This window comes from Emydura macquarii, unplaced genomic scaffold, assembly GCF_026122565.2.
Source record: "Emydura macquarii macquarii isolate MOO-44397 ecotype Brisbane River unplaced genomic scaffold, CSIRO-AGI_Emac_v2 contig_1348, whole genome shotgun sequence".
In the NCBI taxonomy this organism is placed as follows: Eukaryota; Metazoa; Chordata; order Testudines; family Chelidae; genus Emydura; species Emydura macquarii.
The window spans coordinates 19,535,536-19,563,433 of record NW_027131485.1 but is presented as its reverse complement, the minus strand read 5'-3'; the positions used below and the strand labels follow the sequence as shown (position 1 = coordinate 19,563,433).

Here is a 27,898-nt window from a genome sequence, read left to right as displayed (position 1 = left end):
AACTACTATCGAACTTGGACTGCTCCATGGTGGGTTAGCCAGGCACTGGCTACACCTTTGGGCCCCGTCGGAAGAGCATGGGTACCTACGTTAAAAGGCTGAAGTGCTGTTACTAGTAATACATACCAGGAGTTGGGAACCTTTGGTTTCAATCAGAAGAGGATTCAGAGAAGGATATTAGTAATTGCAAACTGTCAGCCCATATAAACGAATGAAGTGTATACTTTATCATCTGGCTCTTACTTTGTTAATTAATGTTTTCATTTTCAGTGAGGCAAGTTCTCATCTAGAATATGCAAACCATCGTCCCTAAGTACATGCTTGTTGATGCCATGAGAATGTTCTTACCTCAAAATTCTTAGGATAAAACCAGTTATGTTTCTGTGAAGAACATGTTATGATTACATGAAATGAAAACTATAATGAAGAGTTAGGGTTATATTGATAGTTGATTCTGTATGCGTTAAATCTTTCACTTTGAAAAGCCAAAGCATTTGTGTCTATATGTGTGTTGACTCAAACAGGAGATGCAAAAAATCTTCGGCATGAGTGTAACGCAGGACAGAAAATTAAAGTGGAGACCAGTCCAAATGAAGCATACAAACTGGATTTGGGGCATGAACTTTACTGTACACAGACTCCATCCTATAACCACAAGGTAGCGAGTTCAATTATGTTGCAATGTATTTGCTGTAGGATTTCAAACACAGGGGTATCCCAGAGATCAGTTTTGGGATAATCTTCTTTTCCTCTTGTTTTTTCTTATAGCCTTTTTATCTACTATGGGCTATGGTATCAAAAATAAAAGTCACCGATTTCTGTTCTCTGTTACAGCTGTGTAACCCAGTGACTTCAGTTTTTATATATGCATTCACATCATTTTTATGGAGTATTTTTGCATATGCTTTTTAACCCCAGTATGTACATATTAATATATTATTTCATAGTCTTTTTTGTAGTCAGCAAGCCAGGAACCCATTTTAGCATACAGAAACCATCCAAGTCATGGTTTCATCATACTTACATGTCCAGAAATTAGAATGTCCTACCTGGCTTTTTAACACTTTTCAGATACAATTTTAGTGTTGCCCTTAGGAAACTAACCAACCTTCAGCTGATTAACACCTTCAAAACTGTCCATACTCTGATTTGCTAGGAGGCAGAGCAGAAGCAAAATTCTTGCTTTTAGTGAGTCCTGCATAACCCTGTCCCCTCCTGCTTCATCCTAAAGGTTTCTAAAGCTTAATAACATTTAATGCTGTCTAATATAAATATTGAGAATTAGCTGTGACATAATTTTGTACCATCTCTTGCCTGCTACCAAGGGGTATTACTGTAGGCAGCACTATTAACGTTGTGTATATGCACAGCACCATCAGTAAGGGGGAAAAGCTCGACACAGGGAAATGGTGTGCTGTGTTCTGCAGGTTCATTTGCGTCATGAAGAGAGAGCATCTCGGTTCTACTCCCAGCTGGAAGTCAACTATGGGAAACACTGGGATGAAATCAACAACAAGAGGAAGCTACTGCTCAGCCAGACATTTAAAAATAGTTCAAATCCATCTCAGGTCAACTATTTCATGGAGGTAAAAGCACCTGCTTTTGGATGGCACCCACATTGCAAGGAAATAAGGGGCAAACTGTATAAAAATATAGAATGAGGCATCATGTGTGCTTGTGCATTGAAAAAGTGGTTATGGTGTAGTGGCCAGCCATCTCTGTGTTTCAATTACATCATGATCAAATATGGTCAGTTTGCAAGCAAAAGAGGTTTTCCGTAATACCAGCTTAGCAAATTCAACCTGGGATCTGAGAGTCAAGCTGAAGTCTTCCCATCTCAACCATTATCACTAATAATAAAAGTTCTACAGTTCAAATTGTTCCCTCACTTATCCCAGTGCAAACAACTTGCCAGCCATAACTGGAGCTTACTAAGCAGTTCTCTTGGTGCACAGTGAATAGAATCCAGCCCACACTCTCTGTTTCTGCCCCACAGACAACTTTTTTCACTCAAGCAAACCGACAGAATACACATTAAGAATAGTGTGAGCGAGATGGCTCATAAACCCACATGTATGTCCTGTTGGCTTTGACAGTTCAGATGATGAGAAATGCTTCCAATTTTAATCAGAATTCATTATTGTTTTCCAGTTTACCATGCAAGTCCCTGAAAAGCAGGTGAATTACAGAACCCAGCTGCAGCACTCGCATATCTCTCAGGGCCGTTCGGAGAGTAGCACCAACTTTAAAGTGCAGTATAATGACCGCATGCCATTTGTGGCAGGACTGCAGTGGAAAGATACATCCAGAAATGACCTTAAGAAGTGGGAAGGTGAAGTACTACTAAAAATTTCCAACCTCTGACTTGAAAAGCAGTCATGTGAAGATGCTCCTGGTATTTTCATGGATTAGTGATAGAGAGTTGTTCTGTAAACTATCGGTGAGAGAGTTTCTAGAGGCAGCTATCCCCAGCTATAGATTAAATACATGAAGGGATTATTTGTTCTTAGCGGGTGAGCCATGTTTTGAATGTTTGCCCTACTAGGCACTGACTGGATCTATGTTATTGACATTCAAGAAAGGAAAAAATATGAGTGGACAGTGACTTGAACATGAAGGGTATCTCAGGCTATAAATTAAACACTTAACCGTAGTAATACATCTCAGTGTGTGTATCGATATCTTTGTGTATGAATATTTTAATTCTCACATTTATATCAAGGAAATTTTGTTTAAGTAAGGACAACAAGAACTGGGTCGCTATTATTATATTCTATATCTTGCCTTTCCAGAGTTGTTTGGGAAGTGGCAGTTGTATTGATTTATCTGCTTCCTTGTCTGTTTAAAAAAAATCATTTTCCTGACATTTATTGATCAAACAAAAGCAAATTCCACCCTAATTTACACTCTATTGACTTCAGTAGGATCACATGTTGTGTCGTATTTAACTCAGTCTGTGTACTGGCCCTTAAGAGCTATGTTTCCAAAGTCAGTTTGCACCAAATGCCCTTATGTGTGCACACATGGACATTTTGTTGCAAAGTGAGTAGTCAGATGGAAAGGGCCAAATTCACGTGGGGATATTTCCATTGACTTCAGTTGAATTACACCAGAGTTGAATTTGATCCCTGTTAAGATAATTTTTGAGGTTTTCTTTTGAAGCTTTGCAATGTCTGGCCCTAAATGTCATGTGACATGATGAATGTTTATCTGTGATTTACCTGAACATATTACAAGCTATGAATGGCATTACCTAATGAATCTTTGGATAAAATTTCAAGGTCCTAACATCTAATCATAAACAATAGCAGTTGACAGAGTCCTGGAAAGAGCTTTCACTGTAAACCTTGTTCAAAATTTACCTTCTACCTTTACATGTGTGGTCCCATTGGTTTTGATGGGACTCACATGTGCATAAGGACTCCAGAATCACTTATTCCCTGTGTGTGAGTAAAGATTACTCACATTGTGGCAGATCAGGCAGTGGAATCCAGGTCCCTTGCCATGTACAGACTACATTTTGTTCCATCCTTTAATTGCCGTCAGTGGGCCTTGAGTAATACGGCACATATGATTCATAAGATCATAGCCCAAAGACCTTAGGTCCAATATACCCAAACACATTTTAGCCTCAGTCAAAGTCAGTTTTCTTGCAGGGTTAGAAGTCAGGTAGCACAAGATCTAACATTTCTACTGACTTTAATACAACCTGCTTTACTTGCATTCAGGTGCATTAAATATGGACACCCCATGGCTATATCTGTATGTGGCTCACAAACTACACCAACCTCAGCGATCTGCTTATCTGTCAACTATGGAGCTAACAGCTGGGAAAGCTCTTTCCATCAAGAACCTGGTGGTGGAAATGTTCTGTAAAGACAAAGACAGTGAAAAAGAAGGGAAAATTCACATCTATACACCGACTACTACATACCTGCGGGTCAGTAAAACATTGCTTCCTTTTGTGTGTAGCGCCCAGCATGGATGGATATCACACAGCAGTAGTTATACAGCAATTCTCAGCACAGAGTGTGCAGTAATCTAGATTCTACTGGTGATGATGATTGCAATACTGCTAATCACAAAGCCTTTTGTTTAGAAATCCTTGTCTTCTTGTGTAAATCTGCCAGATGGTGTCTTGAAATGCATATATTCCTATCTTTCCTGGGTTTGCATAATGTGCTATTAGGTGTCCTGTTAGGCCTCTTTAACCCCTACCTTGCAGTGCAAGCATAGTTGATACCTCTTACCCAGTTCTGAAAAATGTGATGCATGCTAACTGTGCATGCATATGCAGCACATCTCTCCTAAGGGTGAAATTCATCCCTCACTGCACAAAGCAACTGGGGGATGGAGTAGCACCCTGCCACTAATCCAGCCTATGGACCCCCTTCTTCAAAGCTTTTGGGCCACTGGATGTGCATAAGGCACTTCTAATATCTGGTGATCAGGACAGATTTTTAACCAAAGATACTGAGTCTACTGATTCTAGGACTGATTCTAATTTCACTAACACAGCTGTGGTCTATACAAGTTCTAATGCCACAATCCTCATGCTACTATCTGAGCGCCTCTCAGCTGTGCATCAGAACTAACATCTCTCACTAGATTTTCCCTGAACTAACTCCATATGTTTTGATGTAGTTTGGGTGTCCCTGCGGCAGTGAGATCAGAATCAGATCTTTCAGTTGGAAAGGTCAGTCCTTGTTATAGCATTCATTATTCAGAATTAAAACTGTAGGTCAGTATTTAAGAGAAAGCAGTCTTCAGCTGAAATGTCTTTCATGCTATGACAAACCCATAATTCAGGTTACTTTAGGGTGTTCCTTTATTTTGAGTCCCATACTTTCCCCTATTAGATCTCTGTTGGTCTATTCCCAGTTGAGATTGTTGGAAAGAAAAAAACTGGCTTGCTTCCTGGTTTCTTTTAAGCTGTCCAGCCCCCTATCCCTCCCTTGTTTTGGGGAACATAAAATAAAAAGAACAAAGATAGATATCGCCCTCATGAGAATTATAACACCATGAAAATAAGATTAATATTTTTACAGTGGAAATGCTGGCACCTTAGCTTTAGTAGATGTTGTTATAATGATCATGTAGCCTTCTCTCCAAGGAGACTCATTCTATTCATTTCTCTGCTATGCTACAGAGAGAAAAGGATTCTGCCTATTGTAGCTTAACTGGGCCAAAATATTTATCTTTATCTTTCAGGCATCCACAGTCAATCACCTTGAGAGGAACGTTCTGCATAGCTACAGTGAAGTGGTATCTGTGTGGAACCAGCTCGTGAGGAATGAGATTCATTTGGAGAATAGTGAGCGAGCCAAATTTCTCTGCTTCAAGATAAAGAATACAAAGCGGGAATTTAATTTGACCACTGCCTATTTACACCTGCAGGGGGTAAGGTGGTTGTATAAATATTAACTTTTCTGGACCTGGGATTGTATCTCTCAGGTGTACCTGAATGAGGAACATCACTCATTTACTAGACTCCAGTCTTGCACATCGATAGCTATCTTTTTTATCCTTTTACATTATTGGCATGCTGTGAGAAATGTTGGAATGTAAAACTGAGGTTTTTGTTTAAAAAAAAAAGCCTTTATGCAGGTTAAAGAAATCAGTCATCATTACTAGATTTCGCCTTCATTTTTATGGTGTACTTCATTTTGAGGCCTTCTCTCCTAGCATACAGGCCAGTTGCACACACTGGAGTGCTGAGTGATATGGTGAGCCTAGGAAAACTACAGAAAACAGGAAAGCTTAAATACATTGGCCTCAGTGTGGTTGTGTGATATGTGCAGAATCTATTGCTAAGTAGCTTGAACTATCAGATACCATGCCTACATGTATGAAACAGCAGAGCGGTGCAAATGATGAATTTTTAGGTGGGCTGGCAATTCTGAAAGATGAAGGGGAAAAAATTGTTTCAAGTCCACCTGAAAATGAAAATTTTGAAAATTTTAAGTGAATCAAAAACCAAACAAACAAAAAATGTGTTTTGGGTCAAAACAAAGTCCCAAATTTAAAAGACTAAAAATTAAAGGTAATTTTAAAGAGAAGTTGTTTCAAATTGAAATCTTTAGTTTAAAAAATATCAAAACAAAATGTTTTGACTTATTTGGAATTTTGACTTTAGGATTTTTTTACTGAAATGATTTGCAGAAATCAACATTAATTCACAAAAATGTTTTGTTTGACCAAAATCTGCATTTTTTGCCAAAAACAATTTTAGTTGAAAATTTCCCCCCAGCTCTAGATAGTAGTAACTGGCTTTATGCTCCACTTATGCCTCAGTATACGGTATCAGAAAGTAGCCTTTAATATGCAAACGACAGTGCTGTTTGAAGCTATATTTACTTTGCTTGGCGTCTATAGTGCATTACAGATAATCAACAGTCTGTCTTCTAAAGAGATACTTTGACCTGCTCAGGATACCATATGTTTTAAAAAAACAACCCTGTTCTATTCACAGCACTCAGATGCTTCTCAAATCAAACCAGCACAACTGAAGCGTGAAACTGACCTCAAAATACAATAATGTATCTAAAACATGAGCATTATGTCCACGCAGAAATATAAATGCATCTCCTGTCTTCTAATTTGCACTTGTACTTCATGTTTGTATTTCTGCACAGGTAACTCCTTTTGCCCTTCACAGAAAGGAACAGACTTTAGTTTGTTGCAGCCTGGTGGCTCTTTTAAATGGAAATGTGTGCAGTACCAAATGCATGCATATTCTGCAACTACTATGCATTCAAGTTTTAGGACTAGTTTGTAGGCAACAAATTCAGAGTGTTCATACTTGCTTTGCTTTTGCAAGACACAGTATCCTACATTTAATCAGTAGTGTAGGTCCAGTTTTGTGAAGAGCTGAGCTCAGTTGGAGTCAGTGCAGCTCAGCATCTTGCAGGACTCAACCCTATTGCCTCCAGTATTATTATGATATAAAAGAAACGCTTTCCAATTTATTTTGATTTTTTTTTACATCAGCCGTACAAAATACTTGTACTTTATGGGTATTCTTTGGTTACTCTGCTGTACAGTGATGATAAGTTTCATAGCACTTATCTCTCATTGTTGGCCTGTGTTTTGCTGCACAAATGAGATGAGCATCTCCACTGAAAAACAGCCATGAGATAATTTAAGGTCTGATCCTGCTGAAGTCATTGGTTCAGATCTTAAAGTGGAGTAAATTGGGAGTAGTGCCAATGAAGTTAAACTGGTATAAATAAGACCAGAATTGGGCCATTGGGAGCTTTGTTGTTGGCTTTATGGGGAGCAGGAATAGACTTGTCCTGTAAGACACCAACCTCACTGCAGCCTGGTTCACTATGTGGTTTGTGACTGGCCACCCCTACACCTTGGATCCTGCAAATCTGACTCAACTCTCCTCTCCTCTCCCAATGCCATCCTGGTGCTCCTGCTACTTCGACTGCAGCCTAAAAAGACTAATGTCTCTGTGAGGGCTCTATGGACAGACCACAAGAGTCTGCCAGTAGTGCTGCAGCTTGAGGGTCAGATAGAAGAGCTGAAGAAAGATAAGATGCTCTACCAGAAACGTGGAACCATCCATATCAGGTTTAGTAACTTTTTTTTTCATATCTCCACAGAATGTTTTACCTTAAATTTTAATGTGAGTTGTGGTGCTCCTGTGAAAGGGCTGGGCTTGACGAGGCTGAAGTCCTCTAGTCACAAAACCTGCCCACCCAGTCATTATGCCTAACCTTGATCCGCACAGTCTGACTCTAAACACTGAGTCTTTCTGTCCATTCTCTCGTGAGACTATTAATAAGGGTGCCAACTGCAATAGCTGATTTTGTGATATGGACATCTGTTTGTTAGGAACTCTACAGAGAGCATCAGCTCATTTCACAAAGACCACAGAAAAGTCATGTAATAGTCAGACTTTCAGGTCATGAAGGTTCCAACAATTCCTTTAGCCATGTAGATGCCTATTTTTCTCCCATTTCCTAGGGAACAATATGACTGCCTTAATGTCAAATATATCCCCCCCTAAACCATGTAGTTTTAGTTTTGGAATGTATTTCACTCACTCTTGGGAAGGAATGCACTCTTCCTTGATTTTGGCCTTCTCTAGAATCTGACCCTTGTAATTTCAGGGACCCTACAGAAATGCAGGGCTCAGTTCTGTGAGATGCTGACTGTCACCAGAGAGGTGTTGAGCATTCTCAGGGAGGTCAGGAGAAGTTACAGGTACTAGGATCCATTAGCAGCTGCCAAGCAGTTGTACAGGAGGCTGTTTAAGTAACGGAAAAAGTACACGAATGAAAAATGAGGAATGGTGTCAGATGTTCTACTGTGCATGAACTCAATCCATTGTGTGATTATAAAAGTCAATCTCTTTCCTAAGCTTTCAGCTAACTTCAGAGAAGTCTATAAAATTCTGCGCTTAAGTAATAAATGATGCAGAGGGCTGTGGATTAGCTGAACAGCTGTTTTCTTGGGCACCTAAATTAGTTCAGTGAATCTGATGCACAGTTACATTGTTTCTGCAGAGTACAGAAAATGTACTTGCTTGCTGAGATTTTCAAAGTCACCTGAAGGATATGGAGGATCAGTTCCCAATTGTGCAGCCCTATCTTTCTGGAGGTTTTGCCAGTCACAAACTTTGGCTGTAAGATATATAAAGTCCCTGTGTGAGTGATCCATGAGGCACCAATTTAGGTGCTCTGCGCTTGTCCTTCATACACCAATAGAATCCAACATCAATTCAGTTACTGTAAATGCTGCAAGATGTTGGATATTTTGTATGGTGTAGGGTAGGAATTTTCCATCAGAAATGCTGGCTAATGTGTAACACATTTATTAGTCGTGTTCCCATACACCCAGGAACCCTGGTTATCGATCAGGAGCCCATTGTGTTAGGTTCTGAACAAATACAAAAAAAAGAAAGACAGTCCTTCTCCCCAGAAGCTTATATTCTGAACTGGTATGAAAATCTGACTGTGTGTGGAATTCTAGCAAATTCATACAGGTACCATTCTCAAACATTTCTTTTTCCTTCTTGCTCCTTCCCCAACCATGTATTTTTTTTCACCTTCAATGTATGCTTACTTTGTAATGACCCTCTAGGGCTGTTTGCAATTGAAAGTCTATGAGTTTCAGCTGAAGATAGAATCTGTAAGTTTTTTTCTGTGTGATTTTTACTGTGTGTTTTGTTCCAGGCATCCATTTAAACTGTCCATTCCCCAGAGCTTCCTTCTCCAGGAAACCTTTACTGTAGACAAAAAGCAAAAACACTACTTCTTGGAGACTAAAATTTTGATAAATGGCCTGGAAGAATCAGTTCAGACCTTTACACTTGGCTACCAAGCTGAGCATCCCTATGTGAGTGATAACTGATGTGAGAATTTGCCTGTGATAGGATAGTGATGTAGCCAGAAAATAAACAGGTTACTGCACATAACTCACATCTCTGTCTTTTGTTCCTCTTTTTTTTAGATTTGTGCTGGCTTAGCTCATCCTTATAACAGCAAGATTTTCCCCCAAAGTGTAGAAATATGTGCCTTAACTCGATGTCACCAAAGGGTAAGTAAACTTCATGTTAAGGTTAATTCATAAAGAAGGCTCCATTACATGTCTGTATAACAGAGCAAATTAAGGTCTATCAGTTCAATTAGAAGTTTGGTTGGTTTTGCCACTTTGCTCACAGCATCTACCAGAACGTAGGCATGGAGACTGAAGTACAAAGTGAATTGCTGCTTGTTCCATATTAAAGGAACAAGTATATTTTGTGTAAATTAGAGTTAAGTATTTATTATTATTTATTGATTCATTATAAAGAATGTGCATTGGAAAGCAGGAGGTTCTAGAGTTCAAATTCTGGCCTTGGACAAGTCATTTCATCTTTATTACCAAAAGGAGTTTACTTTTCATATGCTGCTCAGCATGTTCCTTCAGTCATAATGCAATAGCTCCATATCAAAATGATGATTCTTACATTTCATAATAGATCAGGCTAATATTTCTCTTGATTTGTTAACTCTAATAACTCAAGCTCTCAACACACAGGCAAAGCACGAGGTTGAAGCTATTCTCAAAGTCAACATGAAAGATGCTCTCAGGCTTCTGGGCAGGTACCAGAACAAATCTAGCGAGACTGATTTCAGACATCTCATACACATGGACATGACTCACTCATTCCAGGTATTTGCAATGACGCTGACTGATACCGTCAGTACAATTACTTCCTCCCCAGAAAGATAATTTCCCCTTTCTTTGTGTGTCTTTGCTTCTGCCATTCAATAATCTCTCAATGTACATTCTATTGGTTTTCTTTAATATTCATTTGGTTTGGAAAGTTCCATTTAACATTCTTTTTTTTTTTTGTGTTTATGCAGTACATATCACAATGGTATTCTTATCCATGACTGAGGCTCCAAGGTGCTACCATAATATAGATAATTAATAATAATAATTAATAATTTGTCGGGTGGGGGTGCTAAAAATATACTGACCATTTGTTTTTTCATTGTAATGATTAGGAGGGTTTTTTCAACCAGGCAAGGGGTCATTGTGTGTAGTGAGTAAAAGTTTTATATATACATATACACACTCACAGTACTTTGCACTAAAAGCATGGATATAAAATGACGAAAGGAAACTTTAATGTATAAATGTAGCTATTATGCATAAATTGTGTTTTACTGAACAGCTCAAGTTTCCACAAGCACTGGTCTTGAATGGAGAACTCTTTTCTGTGCAAACTAAACTGGAAGTCTTTGACTATGGTGTGAATATAAAAGCCACCATCGACAGAAATGATTCTTCACAGGTCAGATTCCTATTGATTGTGGTTCCACTGCATGAGGTAGAGTTATTGTGATGCGCCTACTCATTGTTAGTGTTCTAGGCTCCTGTTCATTAATACACTTGTGTGAATGGCAAGCACATAGCCTATGTGTTGCTTAAGACCTATTTTGGGTGGTCTTGTGTTGGCTTTTTCCATAGGGTGAATTTAACTCTATGAAATGCTTATATGATCTGGTTTAACTTTGTACCATAAATTCCTGTGAAACAGCTTTCAGGGAGGGGAACACAACATTCATAAGACATGCAGTTCATGGGCAATCAGATGAGTCTCGTGAAGAAGGAGAAACCTTAAGTACCTAACTAGCTTTCTGTGGTTAGATTGTGGCCTGACTGCTGTGCACAGTTAGAATTCATTTTTATTTGAGAGATCGCAAACTTTGGAAAGTTTACAGAACATTCCTTCCTATGAGGAATTTATCCTCAAATAAAATACTTCTGATGCCTAAACTCTGGAATCTTACAAGTGTTTTAGCAACACACTAAGCATAAAATGCACCCAGAAAAGATTTGCTAGTTGAAAGTATCAATGCCAGGAAGGTGGACACTTTCCTCAGAACTAGAGATGGACCTATGTTAAGATGAGTGTAGTTGTAGTCATGTCGGTCTCAGACATTAGCGTGACAAGGTGGGTGAGGCAGTATATTTTATTGGACCAACTTCTGTTGATGAGAAAGACCAGCTTTTGATCCACACAGAGCTCTTCAGAGCATTAGCTCCAGCCTGAGAATATGTCTTCACTGCTGCAGCAGCAGGCATTGATGCAGCAGCATTGATTGAGTGGGTCTGTGTAGACTCGCTCAGTCGATGGGAGAGTGCTCTCTGGTCGACTCAATTAGTCCACCTCCCTGAAAGAAGTAAGACTGCATCAATGGGAGGGCGTCTCCTGTCAATGCAGTGTTGTGAAGACCCCATGCGTATGTAAGTATGTCAACGGGAGATACACAAGCTATGTTATGTAGCTCTCCTATCTCTTGTCAACCACCGCTGCCAGTGTAGACCAGCCCTAAGATGCATCTTCAAAGTGCCTTCTACACAGCTATTTTTAGAGTGCTAATGCAAGCCTCGCTAGCCTGAGTCTCCTGACGTAGGCTGGGAGGTTCCCTCCCACTGGCTGTGTACACACACCCTAAGCATATGTCCTCACTGCAGAGTGTTACTCAGGTCATAGGCACTTGGGTTAGCTTAGCCCAGGTGTGAGCAGCCACATAGGGAATTGTGGATGGTATTGGAGGACTATCAGCACTCAAGAGGTGTAGCCTGTGTCTTTGCCTAACTGGGGATTGAAGAGAGAGAGAGAGAGAGAGTGTGTGTGCGCGTGTGCGTGTGCATGCGCCTTCATGCACAGGGAGCAGGATTTGGCTAAAATTCAGAAATCTAAGGAATAAATTATCCTGAAACTCAAGGTAAATTATGCTGGAATTTCACCATAATTCTTCATTTCAGCAGTGTAATTTCTCTTGTGCCAACAGTTCATTGCTCAGCTAAATGGATCAAATACTCACTTTGGATTTTCTTCCCAGTTTACTCATCCATATCAGTCAGAATTCTCCCAAAACTTTCAGGTACTGTCTACTTTTAACTGAAATTTTAGTTTGGGTATGTTTTCTCTTTATTTCTCTTTTCTTTCTCCCCCTTTGACTGTTTTTGAGTTTTATTATTTGTTCAGCAAACCAGACCCAAAACCCATGTGGTGGTAACTTAGTCACTGGAGTCAGCAGTAGAATGTGCAGTGTTATCACTCCATATTCAGGATATTTAAATCAGTAGTCCACATCCCACCTAATCTATATTAAGATTGGTTGTGCTGTTTAGTAGCAATATTTTGACCATTTGAGTTGAGGCACCAAATTCTAGCCCTTGTCCTCCATATTACCAGGAGCTGGGATTGCTCTGGCATCCGTGTATTTAACTCCTATGGGGGAAATGCTGTCACTTTACTCTGGAGTGATTGCTGCTGCACAGAGCAGTCTAAAACAGGCTGCAGAGGGATCTGGGTGCAGTTTACCTTGGCATGAGTGAGGCTGGCTGCAGCACAGGATCTTTGAGGGGTGATACGCAATGGAAAGGCGAGGCCCTCTCTAGTGACTGCTCAGGAAAGCAAGGTTTAGTCACCACAATCAAGGATGGTATTTTCTCCTACTCCTATTACACATTTCAAACAGTGTAAGATATTGTCGACCACTTGTATCTGGTCTGATTAGTCAGTGTAGGGCTACCTGGCAGTTCCAAAGCAGTGCATGTGCTTGTCTTGCCAAAAAGTCCCCCTGCCTTACATTGAAAAAGTTTTTTCTTAAAGCAATAAATATGCTAGTACCATATCCTACAAATATAATAATGCAGCCAAACTCCCTAGAACCTGAGGGACAGGGAATTTTCTTTGAAAAACAATGTGTCATTCTAATCACAAGCAGATGTACTGTAAGTTCACATAAGTATGTAAAGCTTTACATGGCAATAGCTCTGTGGCTAAGATCATATGTAGTCTTTTATCAAGGCATTATCTCCTACGTTCTCGAGTACCCTTATCCTGTTCTGACAGAGGGATGGAATAAATGGTCCAATAGGTCTCTTCCTTCTAATTTCTGTCATTTAAACTCGCTAATGAAATAGTACCAATATTTTGATCTGGGGCTCCCCTCTAGCCGGTAATAAATCCCACATACCAGGAGTATATGCCTAAAATAGTGTAGTGAGGGCTTAGGGAATCTATTCATTTTCCCATTTAAATAAAAATGCTTTTGCATAACTAAGGAGGAAGTGACAGCACTTGGCAAACAAACTTATATTAGGTGTCCCTCACTGGAGATATTTCTATTTCTATTTGATTCTTCAAAAATATCCTGAGTGCACTGCTAGTCTAGTCCAGTGTCCAGTTTATGTAACTTGAAATTGTTGTGTTGATGAAGAACTTGTACTATCCTTTCGTGGGAAACTATATTGAAAATATCTATTCAGTAAATTCCAAAGGCAAAATAAATTATTGCTATGAAATATTAGGGTAGGGTTGCTGAATGTGACACTACACTGTTTTGTCATGTATCATCTGAGTTTCCTAATGCAGCAGATGTCTTGTTCTCATTCTCCCCTGCACTTAGGCCCATGCAGCTGTTAAAAGTTATGGTGTGAACAGTCTCAATGGATCGCTTTACCTTCATTCCAGTGGAAAGGATCTAGTGCTGTTGGAGGTTGATGTGAGCAAGGAGAACAGGAAGAACACCAGGGTTATTGGAGTAAGCGGTCTCCTGCATCAGGCAATTTTGACAGAACCAGAGTCTGTACAGCTGCAGCTAATGAGCAAAGTATCCCCATCAAGGTAAAGAAAACAGCGTAATAGAGACCTTCCCTAACAGGAGTTCTGAAGGGTCTTCCATGATAAATCTGAGCTCTCTCTTTAAGCATGGCAATTTGTATTCTGACATCTGCAGAAAGCCACTGAGAAGGTGAAGTTCCATGCACGCTCCTAGCTACTCAAATATTTTGCTTCTTGAGTTTTTGAAACACTAAAACAAGTTTATAATCCTCTTTCTACTGATTGCTTTCTTAGATCATTGTTCATAGATAATGTAGAGAACAGGAGAGATCCCCTGTGAGTAAATTAGTTCTTCATTGTAGGTTATCAATTGTTTTTCTCATGTTTTCTCTGTCAGATGAAGAAGAATTGCTATTTACCAGCTTCACTGAGGGGTATTGAGAGGCGTCATTATTACCCAATATTTGAAAAGTTCTATGAAGGACCTTCAGGAGCAGATGGGGGGATTAGAGCTCTAATTTATCTGATGTCTAGCCCTAGACTTAACCCACTAGACCATGGCTCTTTCAAAGGGTGGTGGTGGCGGTGGCAGCACCACCACCTCTCACTCCTCCAGCAGATTTTTCAAACCTCACAAGTGTGAAATTATCCATTGAAAGAGGCTTTACATTTTTATAAACATCTTTGCTAAATTTCATGAGGAATGGAAGGGAGAAAATGTTTGTAAAATTACTCCTTCTTCAAGTATATGTTCTTATGGGTGCTGCAATGCAGAATGTGTGTGTGCCTATGCTCTCTTGATCAGAGACTGCAAAGTATTTTCTGTGGGCCTGCGCCTGCACACACAGCACCTCATGCTTCAACAAGGGCACATAAGGAGACATGAGCCCATTGCCACTCAGTTCCTTCTCAACCACCTGCAACCGAGACAGACTGTTCAGCTGTACTCAGCTTCCTGCCTTTCACTTTGTGAATCCTTTTTACCTTCATTTGTTTATTGACTTCATTTTCATTTTCATTCATTCATTTTCAGTTGGTTACTCCTTTTATTTTAGTTAGCACTCTTGTGCTTCTGGTGGTGGGGGTCTTTCTTCCCTCTCATCTTCTTGACTTTTCATTTGTGCCAGAGTACAACTTGTTAAGCCAACCCCACCCCCAGGGTTTAAGCCTAGTCAGACCTGCCACAGGTCCTTTCCCCACAGTGATGGTTACTCCAGTTGCCTGCAGTGTATGGGGGACTCCCACAACCCTTCTAAATGCAAGGTTAGTCTGGGTTTCAAAGGCAGATAAAAAAAAAGACAGAAAGACTTGACTTAAGCTCTTATTTATGGAATTTGCTGTAACTCTAGAAGAGTCTGCTCCACTCCTGTCTCCCCCGTACATCAACCTCTATATCACAGACTGACTCAGTCCCTGATGCTGCCTCATCAGTGGCCCTGGAGACTAAAACTCTAAAGAACAGGAAAAGTACCATTCTAAGTAGGGAAATGAAGCAGAGGGGTAGCTCACTCTATAAAACTCACTCTCAGGAGCCCTCATCCCTCTAAGGTACCATAGAGACTCTGGTTGAGTCCAGTACCGAGGCATCGGTACTGTGGAAAAAACTTTGCTCAGACAACATAGCTACCACTACCGTGATGGGACTGTCTGACACTTTGGGGCACCATGATACAGAGAAGGTCCAGCAACGGCATTTCGCCGTGCCATGGAGATGGCTCTACAACTACGTCGATTCTGAAACAACCTACATCTCATTGGTTGGCATTTCCACCTACGATGGCCAGCTAGCAAGTGTAAAAAATCGGGACAGGCAGAGATAGGTTGAGACTTGCTTAAGTCTCCAGACTTCAGTACTGAGTAGGACATCTGAGCCTTGCCCCACCTCCCTTAGCTCAGGCGAGGGTTCAGTGGACTCAGAGATATATGGGGGTAGGGATATCAGTATAGATATATCAGTATAGGGATCCATCTCAGTACTGTACTGTCCTACTCTGATGAGTCCCTTTCATGAAGAGGATAGAAAATGGGTTTCAACAGAACTTGAAGACAGGAACTGTTTTCTTGGACCTGACAGTGGCCTACAATACAAATGGCACACTGGTCTTCTGGTAAAACTATCAAGAGCTCTCCCAGCATGGGTGGTGGTCATTGTTGAACTTCTAATTCGCATGACAGGCGTTTTCTATGGGAGATAGAACAAGTGCATAGAAAAGGCAACCCAATGGCTTACCCCAAGTCTCTGTGCTTGGGCTCACTCTGTTCAGTCTCTACGCGAATGACATGCTGCTGACTCAGTGACGCAAATTCATGTATGCGGATGACATCTGCTGCGGTACCCAGCCATGTTCATTCACTGAATTGGAGAACATCTTAAATGCCAACTTGGCCAAGATGGCAGCCTGCTCTAGCAGCTGGCATCTCCAACCAAGTGCGACCAAGACAGTTTTAAGCATCTTCCAACTCCACAATGCAAATGCTAAATCTGAGTTAGATATCTAAATCAATGGAAAACGACTGAAACATGAGGCGGAACCGGTCTACCTTGGTGTCACACTGGACTGCTCTTTGACTTTCCATGACCATCTAAAAAAAATTGCTGCCAAACTCAGGACCAGGCATAATTTAATCAGCAAATTAGCCTGTTTGACATGGGGTGCAGGCGCACAGACACTTTGCACATCGGCTCTGGCACTGTGCTATTCCTCGGCGGAATACTGTGTCCCTGTGTGGTGGTGTTTACTTCACACTAAACTGGTTGAAGTTGAATTGCACTCAACCATGTGTATCAACACAGGCACCCTGCACCCCACTCCTATACTATGGTGACCAGTTCTGAGCAACACAGCCCCTTCACACATTAGTCACAGAGAGTCTACAGCCAGACTGGTGGAAAAGCTATGTGCCAATCCAGTTCTCCCATTGTACACAGGCATCTTTAGTCACCCCAGAGCATGACTTACATCAAGGCATGCATTGGGGTCTCAAATGCCAGATCAGAATTGGTCAACAGCAACCCTATGGCTCACTAAGCAGTTGGTTAAAGATGTTTGGGATGTTTTCCTCGTCCCTGGTGCGACTGTTTGCCAGGATTTACCTGCCATGTCACCTCTGGACTCTGCTGAACAAGTTCCAAACTTGCCAAGGAATATGTACAGCTAAACTCTACACATGGGGTCTTCGTGACAACCCACATTGTCAATGTGGCCTTCATCAGTCAATGGCGCATGTTGTTGATGAGCATCAACTGACTAGATTTCATGGTGGCCTTAGAGACCTTCATTCTGCTGATGAAGCTGTTGTTGGATGTCTCAGCAGGCACTGCAAATGCTAGAAGAATGAAGAGGATCCTATGGAGCCTACCAAACATCATAGTCCTAATGACTATGACTATTCGTGGGTTCCCTTCACTTATCCCTCTCCCTAGTGGGGTTATTGAGACCTACGGGGTCACTACAGTGACCAGTTCTATCAAATAACTAAGAAAAAGCACCGGTATCCACCAGCACCGTACCAGCCATTGCCATCTGCAAATCATTCTCCAGTACCACACACTTCTCTGCTGCCAGATGACATACTATATCATATATAAGCTGAGGAGATCTCACCTCTCTCTGTAAGGTCCTCTTCATTGCCAGATGAGGTGGTAATGCCTGACCTTGCTTACTCCCTCCTATAGTGATGATTGCAAAACTTTCCAGTATCTCATGAAGAGGCTAGTGAACTCTCTTCAAATTGTACTAGAGGAAGTCCACGAGTCGAAACATTCCTTGGTGGATATCCTGAATATTAACCCTCAGGGAAAGTTTGCCCAACCCAGCAATGAGGCATTGTTAACTCCCACACATACCCTGTGGAAAACACCTGCTATAATCCCACCAACCTATAAGTGGGCAAATAACATATACAATATCCAACCAAAAGGAATGGAGCACTTCTTCTCCCACCTCAGCTCCAATTCCCTTGTGGTCAACACAGCCAACAAGAGAAGCTGTCAAACTCGCTTTAGGACTTCTTCATATGACAAGGAATCCAAGTGGTTGGACTTGCTGGGAAGGAAAAGCTACTCATCAGCCACTCTCCAATTTTGTATTGCCAGCTAACAGGCCTTGATGCCTATTATTTTAACACACATTACAAATTTACACATTTTATTGATATTGTAAAAAGTGTGATAGGACTTATAATGAACACATACCACGTGCATCTCATCCAAGGGATGGGAGCCACAATTCTGACCTTACTTACTTAGATGCAATGCCACTGAATTCAATGGAGTTATCCCTGATTTATGTTGGTGTAAATATTAGACTCAGGCCCAGCATCTCCACCAGCAGAGAGCATATTAACTCCCTGCTGGGACACTGCTTCAATACCATCTCAGAAGGCATGGCACTGTCTATATCACTTCTTACAGCAACTGGGATTTCCTTAGAGGGACTTCAAGCACATACTGACCTGGCCCAACCCTGTTTCACCAATGAGTCTCAAGGGGATCATGGTGGAATGGTTGCCAGACAGAAATTGGAAACAATTCCCATTGACAATGAATATTTATTCATTTAAAAAATCATATTTTTATATCAAAATAGATGTGTGCCTACATGCAAGGTGGATCCTTTTTTCACTTCCTCTAACGTAAGCTTATGACATTGCTTTGGGTTTTTCTCCCTCACTTTTCAATGCTTTGTTGGTGAAGGACATGTTGGAACGATGACTGCTGCTGAAGTGAGTTTTCCCTAAAGAATAACCCATTTTTGAAGGCATATTGAAGTCTTTCAGAAAATACTGTGAAGAAACTGTCTCTCTGTGGCTTCCATCTCCGAAGCATCTGAGCTCCTCTCAATCTTAAATGTGACCAACACCCCCATGAGAGGAGGAAATATCATCTCCATCTTATGGGCAGGCAGACTCCTTGACTTCCCCAATGTCACACAGGCAGTCTACTGCAGAGCAGGGAATTGAATCCACACCTCCCAACTCCCAGGCTGGTGCTCTAACCATTGGACAAGCTTTCCTTCTCCTGTATGTGGCATCCCATTTAATGCCAGTTGTGCTCGAGTAGGTACCATGCATAATGGTTTTTATCAATAGATTGCAAATCTCTTTCATCCAGAGGGATCAGAATAGTGGTTCCTGTTTTATAGCTTGGGGAACTGGTGGTACAGAGGGGTTCACAGATTTACCCTGAGAGACAGCAAGGCAGTGGTAGAGGTAGAAGGAGACTCTCAGTCCCATTCTTTATCCACTGGATCATGCAGGTATAATTAGCTAACTTAACACAGTACAAGTTTTTAAACTTTACTCCACTTTAGATTTTAAAAGCTCTTCAGATGCATCGGGCCACACTTTCAGCTTCTGAGTTCACTTTTGCATACACAAACAGTCTCTCATGCATGCCCATTGAGAGGTGTGGTGAGCAGTCTGCCAATAGCGGTATGCAAGGTAGGCTCAGTTGCCCGCACAGTATGAGTGTAAATAAACAGGAGCAGCCTTGAGTCTTATTTAAAATTTGATCTATTGAGGATAATTTATAGAATTCTTTTTTTTTTAGTGAGAAGCAGTGAAATCTGCTCTAAGCAAATGAAAACAATAAGAAGGAAGCTTGCTTATGTTTGGTGCGTTTATGTTCACCAAAATCTACGTGAAAGAAAAAATGTTCTCTGATCTGTTTCATGGATCTCTTTTTCCATGTTCTATGTTTGTCTAGCATAAGTGCAGAATATACACTAGATACCCATTGTGCAGAATGGAAGGTCAGTTTTGTTCTACATTAACAAAGAGGTAGAGTGACATTAAATATTGAACACTGATAACAGGTCTTTATTGACAATGGTGTGCTATCTACTTGTGTTTGTTTCTTTTCCTCTTAGACTTTTGTTATCTTCTGAGATGAAGCTAAATCAAAACAGGCTTCATCTAGATTTTATGGGTGCCAAGGAGCAGAAAATTGGTCTTGTCCTGTCCCTGAATGGGAAACTCCAACACAACATTGGTGGCTTGAAGGTTGTACCACAGCTCTTCTCTCTGACTGGAGCTCTGAAGCGCAAGAACAACATTCATGAAGGTGCTGCTTCTATGTGCTTTGCTGTAAGAGGATAGTTAAGTGTGTGGCTAACAATTATTCATTGAGTATATTTTTATAGGGTATATAATTACTCATTGAGTACAAGACATCCCCAACAGTGGTGTCTGAGTGCATTTAAAAATGGTACTCTCAACCTAGAACAGAAAGCATAAACTTAGTATTTATGGTGATGGTTTCTTGTGAAGTGAACAGCTGTCCAGTGAGTGGGGATCAAAATTGTTTTTTTTAAATGGAAACTGGCTTTTTAATTTAAAAAAATCATTACAAATATTTCTATTTTGGCTGAAAACGTTCATGTTTTCATTGGCAAAACATTTAAAACTCAGATTTAAAATGTGATGTGTTTGGTTTTCAAAGTTTCATTTTTTGACAAAACCCCAAAACATTTTGAAGAAAATTTGATGAAAATGAAACAAGTTTATCTTCATTGCCATGTTCATAAGGAGCAATAACATCCCCCAAGCATCTCTACAGAAAATACAGGGGGAGGCTGGACCATAGCTCTGTCCCCTTCTGGACTGAGAATATGGAATGCAATGGAGTAGTAGCTGACAGGTGCACTGCAAAGCTCTGGGAGGATTGTCCCATCCCATGCCATGTACTGGGGCAATATGTGCACCATATGTCACAAACCCACTCCAAGTTTTCCTTGGGTGGTGCATCTTACTCAGTCCAGGCTCTTGAAATCACAATTTGGTTCTTAAATATCAAGCCACTTTTTAAAAAAAAACAAAACCCATTGCGAGTAGCATTTGCCTCAGAAATACTATAATCATATAACATGCTCTAATCAGAAGGTTTTTCCACAAGGAGACTAGCTGCTGTCTCTCTCTTTCAGTAAGCAGATTTCCTAACTGGAATCAGCTAAATAATGTATTACTGCCAATGGAAATGCATTTAATTTCTGTCTATATTAAATTAAAGGGTAACTGTGCGTGTTTGTCACATCTGTTTATTTTTTCTCCTCTTGTGCCCATTTCCCAACCTAAAAGGCTCTGTGCATTTATTGTTTCTGTTCCTTACAGGTAACATTAGTGTGATGATTAACAAGGCACTGTATGGGTTGCATCTCAGGAACAGAAATGTGTTTGGGAATATCAGCCTGCACAATATCACTTTCACATTGACTCAGAATGGCAGCCAGGCAGTCCCAAAGGAAGTAAAGTTGAAAGGACATCTGGAGCTCAATAAAGGGATCAAAAGGGGTCTAGCCAGCTTCCAGGTGGATGAGCAGGCTCTCTGTGTAGATGTTTCCAACATCATGAATCAGGAACACCGAGGAATCACTGGTACTTTCAGACATAACATCAGCTCTTTAAAAAATGCAGGTATGAAAGGACTAAGACTCAATCAAATTGTTGTGTAACAAAACATGGTAAAGGTGAATTTAACCTCAGTGTAAATGGGTGCAAGCCCATACAATCTAGAGTCAGTGGGGTTGCACTTGCTTACTCCAGGGCCAAATTTGGCCCATCTTCTTAACTTCAGCAGCAGTCTTATTGATATTCTTAAGAAAATGCAACTGAATGGATGAAAGACCTATTAGATCCATTTAAACTCAGGTATTTTTCTTTGTGTATCCCTGCTTAATTCATGTCCATCAATTCCTCTAAGCCACATTTCTGTACATGTTTTCCCTTGGGACAAGTCCAGATCATTTCTTGTAAAACTCCAATTGTCTTGTGGAATAAGATATTCTAAACTTCCATTTGCTGAGTGAAAACAAAAGTTTTAGACTTTTCTGATATGCAGGTTTTAATAGCTCCCTACTGGCTGAATGCGCCTGATCCTCTGCACTTGAATAGTCTGGTTTATTTTTTGGAAAATTTATAATAGCGGTATGGTGGAGCTACACACAACATACTTCTATCATGCAGAATTATTTTGAATGGCCCAGCATGGCCCAGGTATAGATTCTCAAAGACTATAAAGAACAGGAGAGTTAAGAATCATTTGCCTCTTTATTTAGGAAAGAGGATCCCATGGTTTCCAAAAATACATTCCAAATCCAAGTAATATCCTTAATTTTATCCTTGTTAATACTGTATTACTGTAGGGGGTGTCATCCTCACTAATCTGTATTGTGAATACATAGCAGAAGCTGCAACTCACTGATCTATAGTAATGTCAGAAAAAGCTAGGCTTTTATGAAAAGAGGTAGAAACTATCAGTTTCTCTGTTTACTAAACATTGCCACTCAATTGCCACTCAACAGTACTGAAAATACCTTGAATGCTTCTTTACAGCATTGTGCATCATTTGTTCTTCTTTGGCTCTATCTGTCAATAGGATTTCCTATAGATGGCACTATCACTGCCATGTATGACCATGTCATTGTCAGTCACAGTGTTACTGTAGCCTTACAGAGTGGCAGTGAAAGGATTGCTGCTGCATTTGGAGTTGAGAGACTGTCCTTAGAGTCTCCGAAATCCCAACTAACTGCGAGTTTGAAGCACAACATCACAAAACTAAAGAAACATGGGATCCCTTTTACTGTAGAAGGTGCCTGCTATTACCAGGTAAGAAGAGTGATTAATTCAATCTCAGGCAGAACCATGTGAAATAATTGTAGATTGTTCCTGTGGGCTGTTAATCAAATGCTGTGTTTCCCTCCAGAGGTGGCTGTATTTAGTGGTGGAGGAATAGATCCCTACACATGTGTGTGCTGAATTGCTGTATTGAAGAAAGATTTATGCCCAGCTTTTGGTCATACTTTACATCAATCATCTCAAATCTGGACTGGATTTAAACTAAATAAACTACGTTAAAATCTGGATTTAAATTAATAGCCTGTTGTACAAGAACAGAAGTCTTGTCCATTTGTATAGCCAGATTGTACAGAAGAATTAGGCAGGTAGGAAGAACCAGAACAGATGGTGCAGCATGCAGGCTGCTGTCAGGGGAGTGCCCACAAACCCAAAGCACGACTGATTGGTTACATCAATATTAGATCCATCTTGACAGTTTTCCTTTAACATCTGTTCTAAAGAGCTGAAATTCATGTCCCTTTCCTTCAAAGATGTTTATCAACATGTGCTTTCCTCCTTCTTCTGTGTTATTTCCTAGTTTGGTGCTGTGGTTAAGCACAATCCTCTGCCATAGACTTTCTGTGAGAGCAAAGCACAACCTCTTTATCCCCTCTTTTACAAATGGAGAAACTGGGGTGCAAAGTACTTTCGCCACTGCTCAGATGAGTTGTGAGGCTAAGATCATTGCTGTCAGTGATGTACTCAGATACTGTGGGAAGGAACACTAGTAAATTAATAAAGTCCCCTGCTCGAGAGGACTCTGTGCAATTGCTCTTTCAGTCACTTACTGGCAATATCATTGTTGTAATCAGCTAAACTGTCGAGACTTGGTCCTTCATGAGAGCTGAGAGCTCTCCACTTGTACTGGAATGAAAAGGAGCTAAGGGAGTTGCACCTTGCAGGATCTAGCCCGACATGAAGATGCTATCTCGGACACACAGCCAGGCTGAGCAAGCCGTGCAGTGTCCCTTTGACAATGATTCTGAATGGTGCCAGTCATGTTCAGAGCCTTTAGAAATAACCCCTTGATGTTTGCCAGCTGCTACTATTTTGTTGCTGTTGGTTTTTCTCACAGTTTGGTTTCTCTTCTGGTCAGAACTTCAGCAAGAAGATAGCTGCCGGGGTAACAGCCAGGGTGGAGAAGGAGCACTTCGGGGTGGAAGTGGAGAAGAGAAGCACCAACAGTACTATGGAAATGGTCCTTTCAGTCCACCATGACCTGGGAGGACTGCTTAACATTGTTCCACCAGTAATACAGGTTAGCAGGAAAATCCCTGCCCTGGGGTATATGCAATATATCTCAATGTCTTTCATGCTCTGTTCTCAGGATTAAATCTTGTAAAGAAGAGAGCTAGTGGGTCAAAAGGGAGAGACATTTTCCCAAACAAGACCAGCATGAAAAGATTGAAAGTCATTAAAAATCCCAGTGTTCTTTTAAGCTATGGGAACAATTTTTCAAAGCAAGACACAAAAATGCAAAATGCACACCCATTTGCACATGCACATCATTATCAGGTAACCAGGTGCCTAGCAACTCATGGTCTAATATGGGATTTTGCAGATGAAGCAGATTTGGTTTTTGTGGGTCCAGTTTTATTACTATCATTATTGAGATTTGCAGTAATGGCCGGAAGATGCTAGGTACTGTGCAGACACGGTTCCTGCTCCAAAGAGAGACCACTGTACCACTTGAAAATGTGTTCCATGGTACAGCAGGTGGCATTAAAAATTAATATTTATTTTGGTGATGATTACATTTACTATATAATTGTCATTTTAAACATAGGAAATACTGCAATACCATGGCAAAATCAAATTTACAGTAGGGTAAATAGAGTTAGTTTTTTTTATGGACCCTACTCTATGTTCAGTAAATAAACATTGCATGTTGTTTGAGGACAGTCTCCTCTCGCCTGCACAGGGGGTCAGTTTAAAGACAAGCTTTAGCCTCAGGGCTGACCTGCTGCTTATCTATTTGAGCAGACCTCTATTGTCCTTAACTTAGACTGGTATTTTTATATCTCCCTATTCTTTCTCCTAAAAAGCAATCTCTTAATGTATTCATTTGACCGTCTGCTCAGTATTTAGTCTGCTTTACTCTTATTTTTTATTAATATGTTATGCTGATATGCCTTCAGGTCAATTGCAATGGATTATCCACCTCTAATCAGCTGTCTGGTCATTGCAGTGGAGAGGTTACAAACCATTTCTTTGAGGTACGAGTTTCATTTTTACGACTCTGCCACCAACAATGTACCGTTTTAAGGCTTAGCTCCCATAGAGAAAATGTAAGTATTGGAGGTTGTTGAGTTGTAGAAATGGGTCTGAGTTAACAAGTGGTTTTGCACACACTTTCAAGTATCTTCCCTTCTTTAATAGCACCAGGGACATGCAGGTCAAAGCCCTTGTTAAACAAAAACTGGACAAGCACATGTCAATGTTCAGTCTTGCCACAGATGCATGGGAGATTTATTCTGAGTTAGAAGCATCAACACCATTTATATTCAAGTGGTATGAGTTTGCATCCTTGGTGCATCCATGCATACCTCGTTTAAAGCCCATAGCAGAGGTGAAGGGGGTTTACAGACCAGACAAGTGCAGTTTCAAAGGTGATATCTGAGCATCATTCAACAGACAAGTTGCATTGCTTAAAATCAGAGCTCAGTGCAAGCAATTGTATCTGGGAAAAATCCAGTGGCATCATGGAGCATGGGGAGCACACAACAGCAAAGTAAAAAGAGTGTCATTGATGTTACTGCGTGAAGCCCCAAAAACCCACCATCTCTTTAAACTAGAAGTGGAAAGCAATAGAAACTACCTCAACATGAGCAGAGCTCTTTTGTTATTGAGCAACCAAGCTGGAGTGAATTGTACCAGGGAGCAAAAGTGAGGGAAGCTGAAGAGAACGTCTGTCCCAGAGAATATACAAATTGGAGAACTTACAACATTCAGCATGGTTTCTCTGAAGACAGATGTTAATTGTGTGGTGGATGGAAAGGCATTGGCTTTGCAAATGATGACTGCTTGAGCAAAAAAGCTTGAACTGGCTGGGCTGCTAAGCCATGCTGTTCCAACATGGACTAGAGGTTGGATACCTGGGTGAAACTGGTTACATAGAGTGGCCCCGTTTGCAAAGAGAGTGAAGCTGAGTCTGGAAGTCATGAGCGGAACATGCAGGTGTCTGGAGTGGGGAGGTTTGAGGAGAGACCTTAAATGAAGTGGAGCCTTGTCATTCACAATCATTGTCCCAGCTTTCAGGTACAAAGGAACATGTATCTTCAGGAAACAGCATGTTTCACTCAACTGAAGCTTCTGCTCAGTTTTCCATGAAAGGCAAATCATTTTCATGCTAACCACTTTCAAACTACACAACGGCACTTAACAGAAAACTACCAAACTATGAAAATAAAGAACACACGACACCCAGAGACACTTGATCTGTACTCCTAAGTTATCAGAAATGGCCTAGATTTGTTTGGGCTTAATGTTGAACCTGTAGTATCTTGCAATCACAAATATTAGATGTCTGATTACTTGCAGACACCTGCAGTTAGATGGGCAGCTGCTCAGATTGGTGCCTTCAGTTTAGTACAGGTGTAAAAATGTGGGCTTAGTTGTTTGCAGGCACAAAAATGGTCCCTTTTAAAAACAGGGGCCAGGTTGAGGCCTGGTTAAATGTCAGGTTCTTAATGTAGTGACTACGTGCAGCTAAATTTTCAAATGTCAGCTCGTTTAGGGGGTGAGGAGCAGTACTACTGACTGTGCCCAGTATGCAATATAGAGATGGGCCCCAATCCAAAACCCCGATCTGAACCCCTCCAAACTTGGTGAGCTGTTCCTTCCATGAGCTCTATGGGATGCAAGATACACAAAGAACAAGGAAGGTTATCTAGGGTTAGTTTTCTTCATCTTGTGAAGGATTGTGGTGTTGGCCGCACTCCTACAGACAAGTGGAAGCTCCTGAGGGAGGAACTATGAGTCCTGGGAGTCCTCCAAGGACAGAGCAGCTCTATACTGCTCTCAATATGGGCCTGTGTATTAATGTTAATTTTTCTCAGTGTTTCATCATTGTGCACAAAAAGCAGAGCATTGAAAATTTTGACCAAGAAATATCCTTGCAAAATTTCTGTCACGCTCTGGGCATTTTACATTTCCAGGAACGTGACTCCATGTAAAATCCTTTTCATATGGTCTTTTTTTAATCTAATACATGTTTGTACAGTGCTTTGAAGGTATAAAGTGATACACAACTGTCTATTATTATTTTATGACTATTATGAAAAGACAGAAAAGCAAATTAGGGAGATCCCTCTAATTACATTGGGGCCAAATCTTGAGTGCTACAGATCTGTGTAACTTGGTGTCACTATTATAAAATTCAGTATCCTGTACTGAATGAAAATATTGCTGGTCTCTATATAACCAGAGAATGAAAATTACATTGGTGTAAGTTCTGGGACTGGCTATATTTGGTTGTGGACCACAGCTTAAAAAATGTTCAATTGTGGGACCATCAATAATTTTAAGATCCATTATCTTGATAGTTGCTAGTGTTAGAAATACATCTCTCATGTCAGTGGGAAGTGGGTATTTTCAGCTTTTCAGTGATGTAAGACACTTGTTTATCTCTCAAACATCAGGAGTTATCAACTCTTAAAATCTCATCATTCTGATTTGCCATCTTGTTTTTCCCTCACTTCATTTCCAACCTGTTTTTTGAGGCTACTTCTTTGACAACCAGTTCTTTTTATTGTCTGAAAGCTTCTCAGAATCTCAGCTTCAAGTGGTATAAATAATAATTTTAATGATAATTTAATAGTTGGAAAAATATTGATGGCAACATTGTCAAAATAGAAGCGGGGGAAAAGGTAAAATGGTAACAAACTTATATTTTTTAAGGTCTATTATCTTTTGATTTGCCAAAGATATAGATGCTTTATTGGACCAATTATAAATGATTTGGGAATTAGTAAGGTTCCTTCCTCCTTCCCCCTCCCCAGCAGTGGCCCTTGGACTAATGATAAAAGAGAAAGTTTTAAGTCTCATGTAAGAGGAGTCATTCCTGGATTATCCAAAATTCCTTGCTCATCCTTTTTTATGCCATGGACATTTATGAAAAAAGAAAAGAACCTAATACAACTGATTGTAGTGTGAATGCCCTCCAGTGTTATCGACCGCTGCTCTTCGTCCTCTTCTCACCCC

General features: G+C 40.5%; 1 protein-coding gene across 1 annotated transcript in view; it reads left to right on the top strand.

The window, feature by feature from the left end:
- The window catches only part of LOC137155263 (uncharacterized), a 156,249-nt gene that overhangs the window by 79,901 nt on the left and 48,450 nt on the right, over nt 1-27,898 (top strand). Inside the window, exons 28-43 of the mRNA XM_067551467.1 lie at nt 525-658; nt 1,428-1,586; nt 2,152-2,332; nt 3,729-3,940; nt 5,212-5,400; nt 7,439-7,578; nt 9,186-9,348; nt 9,463-9,549; nt 10,033-10,167; nt 10,676-10,795; nt 12,303-12,395; nt 13,929-14,146; nt 19,954-20,147; nt 21,194-21,496; nt 22,458-22,687; nt 24,835-24,912. Coding sequence (XP_067407568.1) covers nt 525-658; nt 1,428-1,586; nt 2,152-2,332; nt 3,729-3,940; nt 5,212-5,400; nt 7,439-7,578; nt 9,186-9,348; nt 9,463-9,549; nt 10,033-10,167; nt 10,676-10,795; nt 12,303-12,395; nt 13,929-14,146; nt 19,954-20,147; nt 21,194-21,496; nt 22,458-22,687; nt 24,835-24,912 — 2,636 coding nt within the window. The remainder of the gene's footprint in view (nt 1-524; nt 659-1,427; nt 1,587-2,151; nt 2,333-3,728; nt 3,941-5,211; nt 5,401-7,438; nt 7,579-9,185; nt 9,349-9,462; nt 9,550-10,032; nt 10,168-10,675; nt 10,796-12,302; nt 12,396-13,928; nt 14,147-19,953; nt 20,148-21,193; nt 21,497-22,457; nt 22,688-24,834; nt 24,913-27,898) is intronic.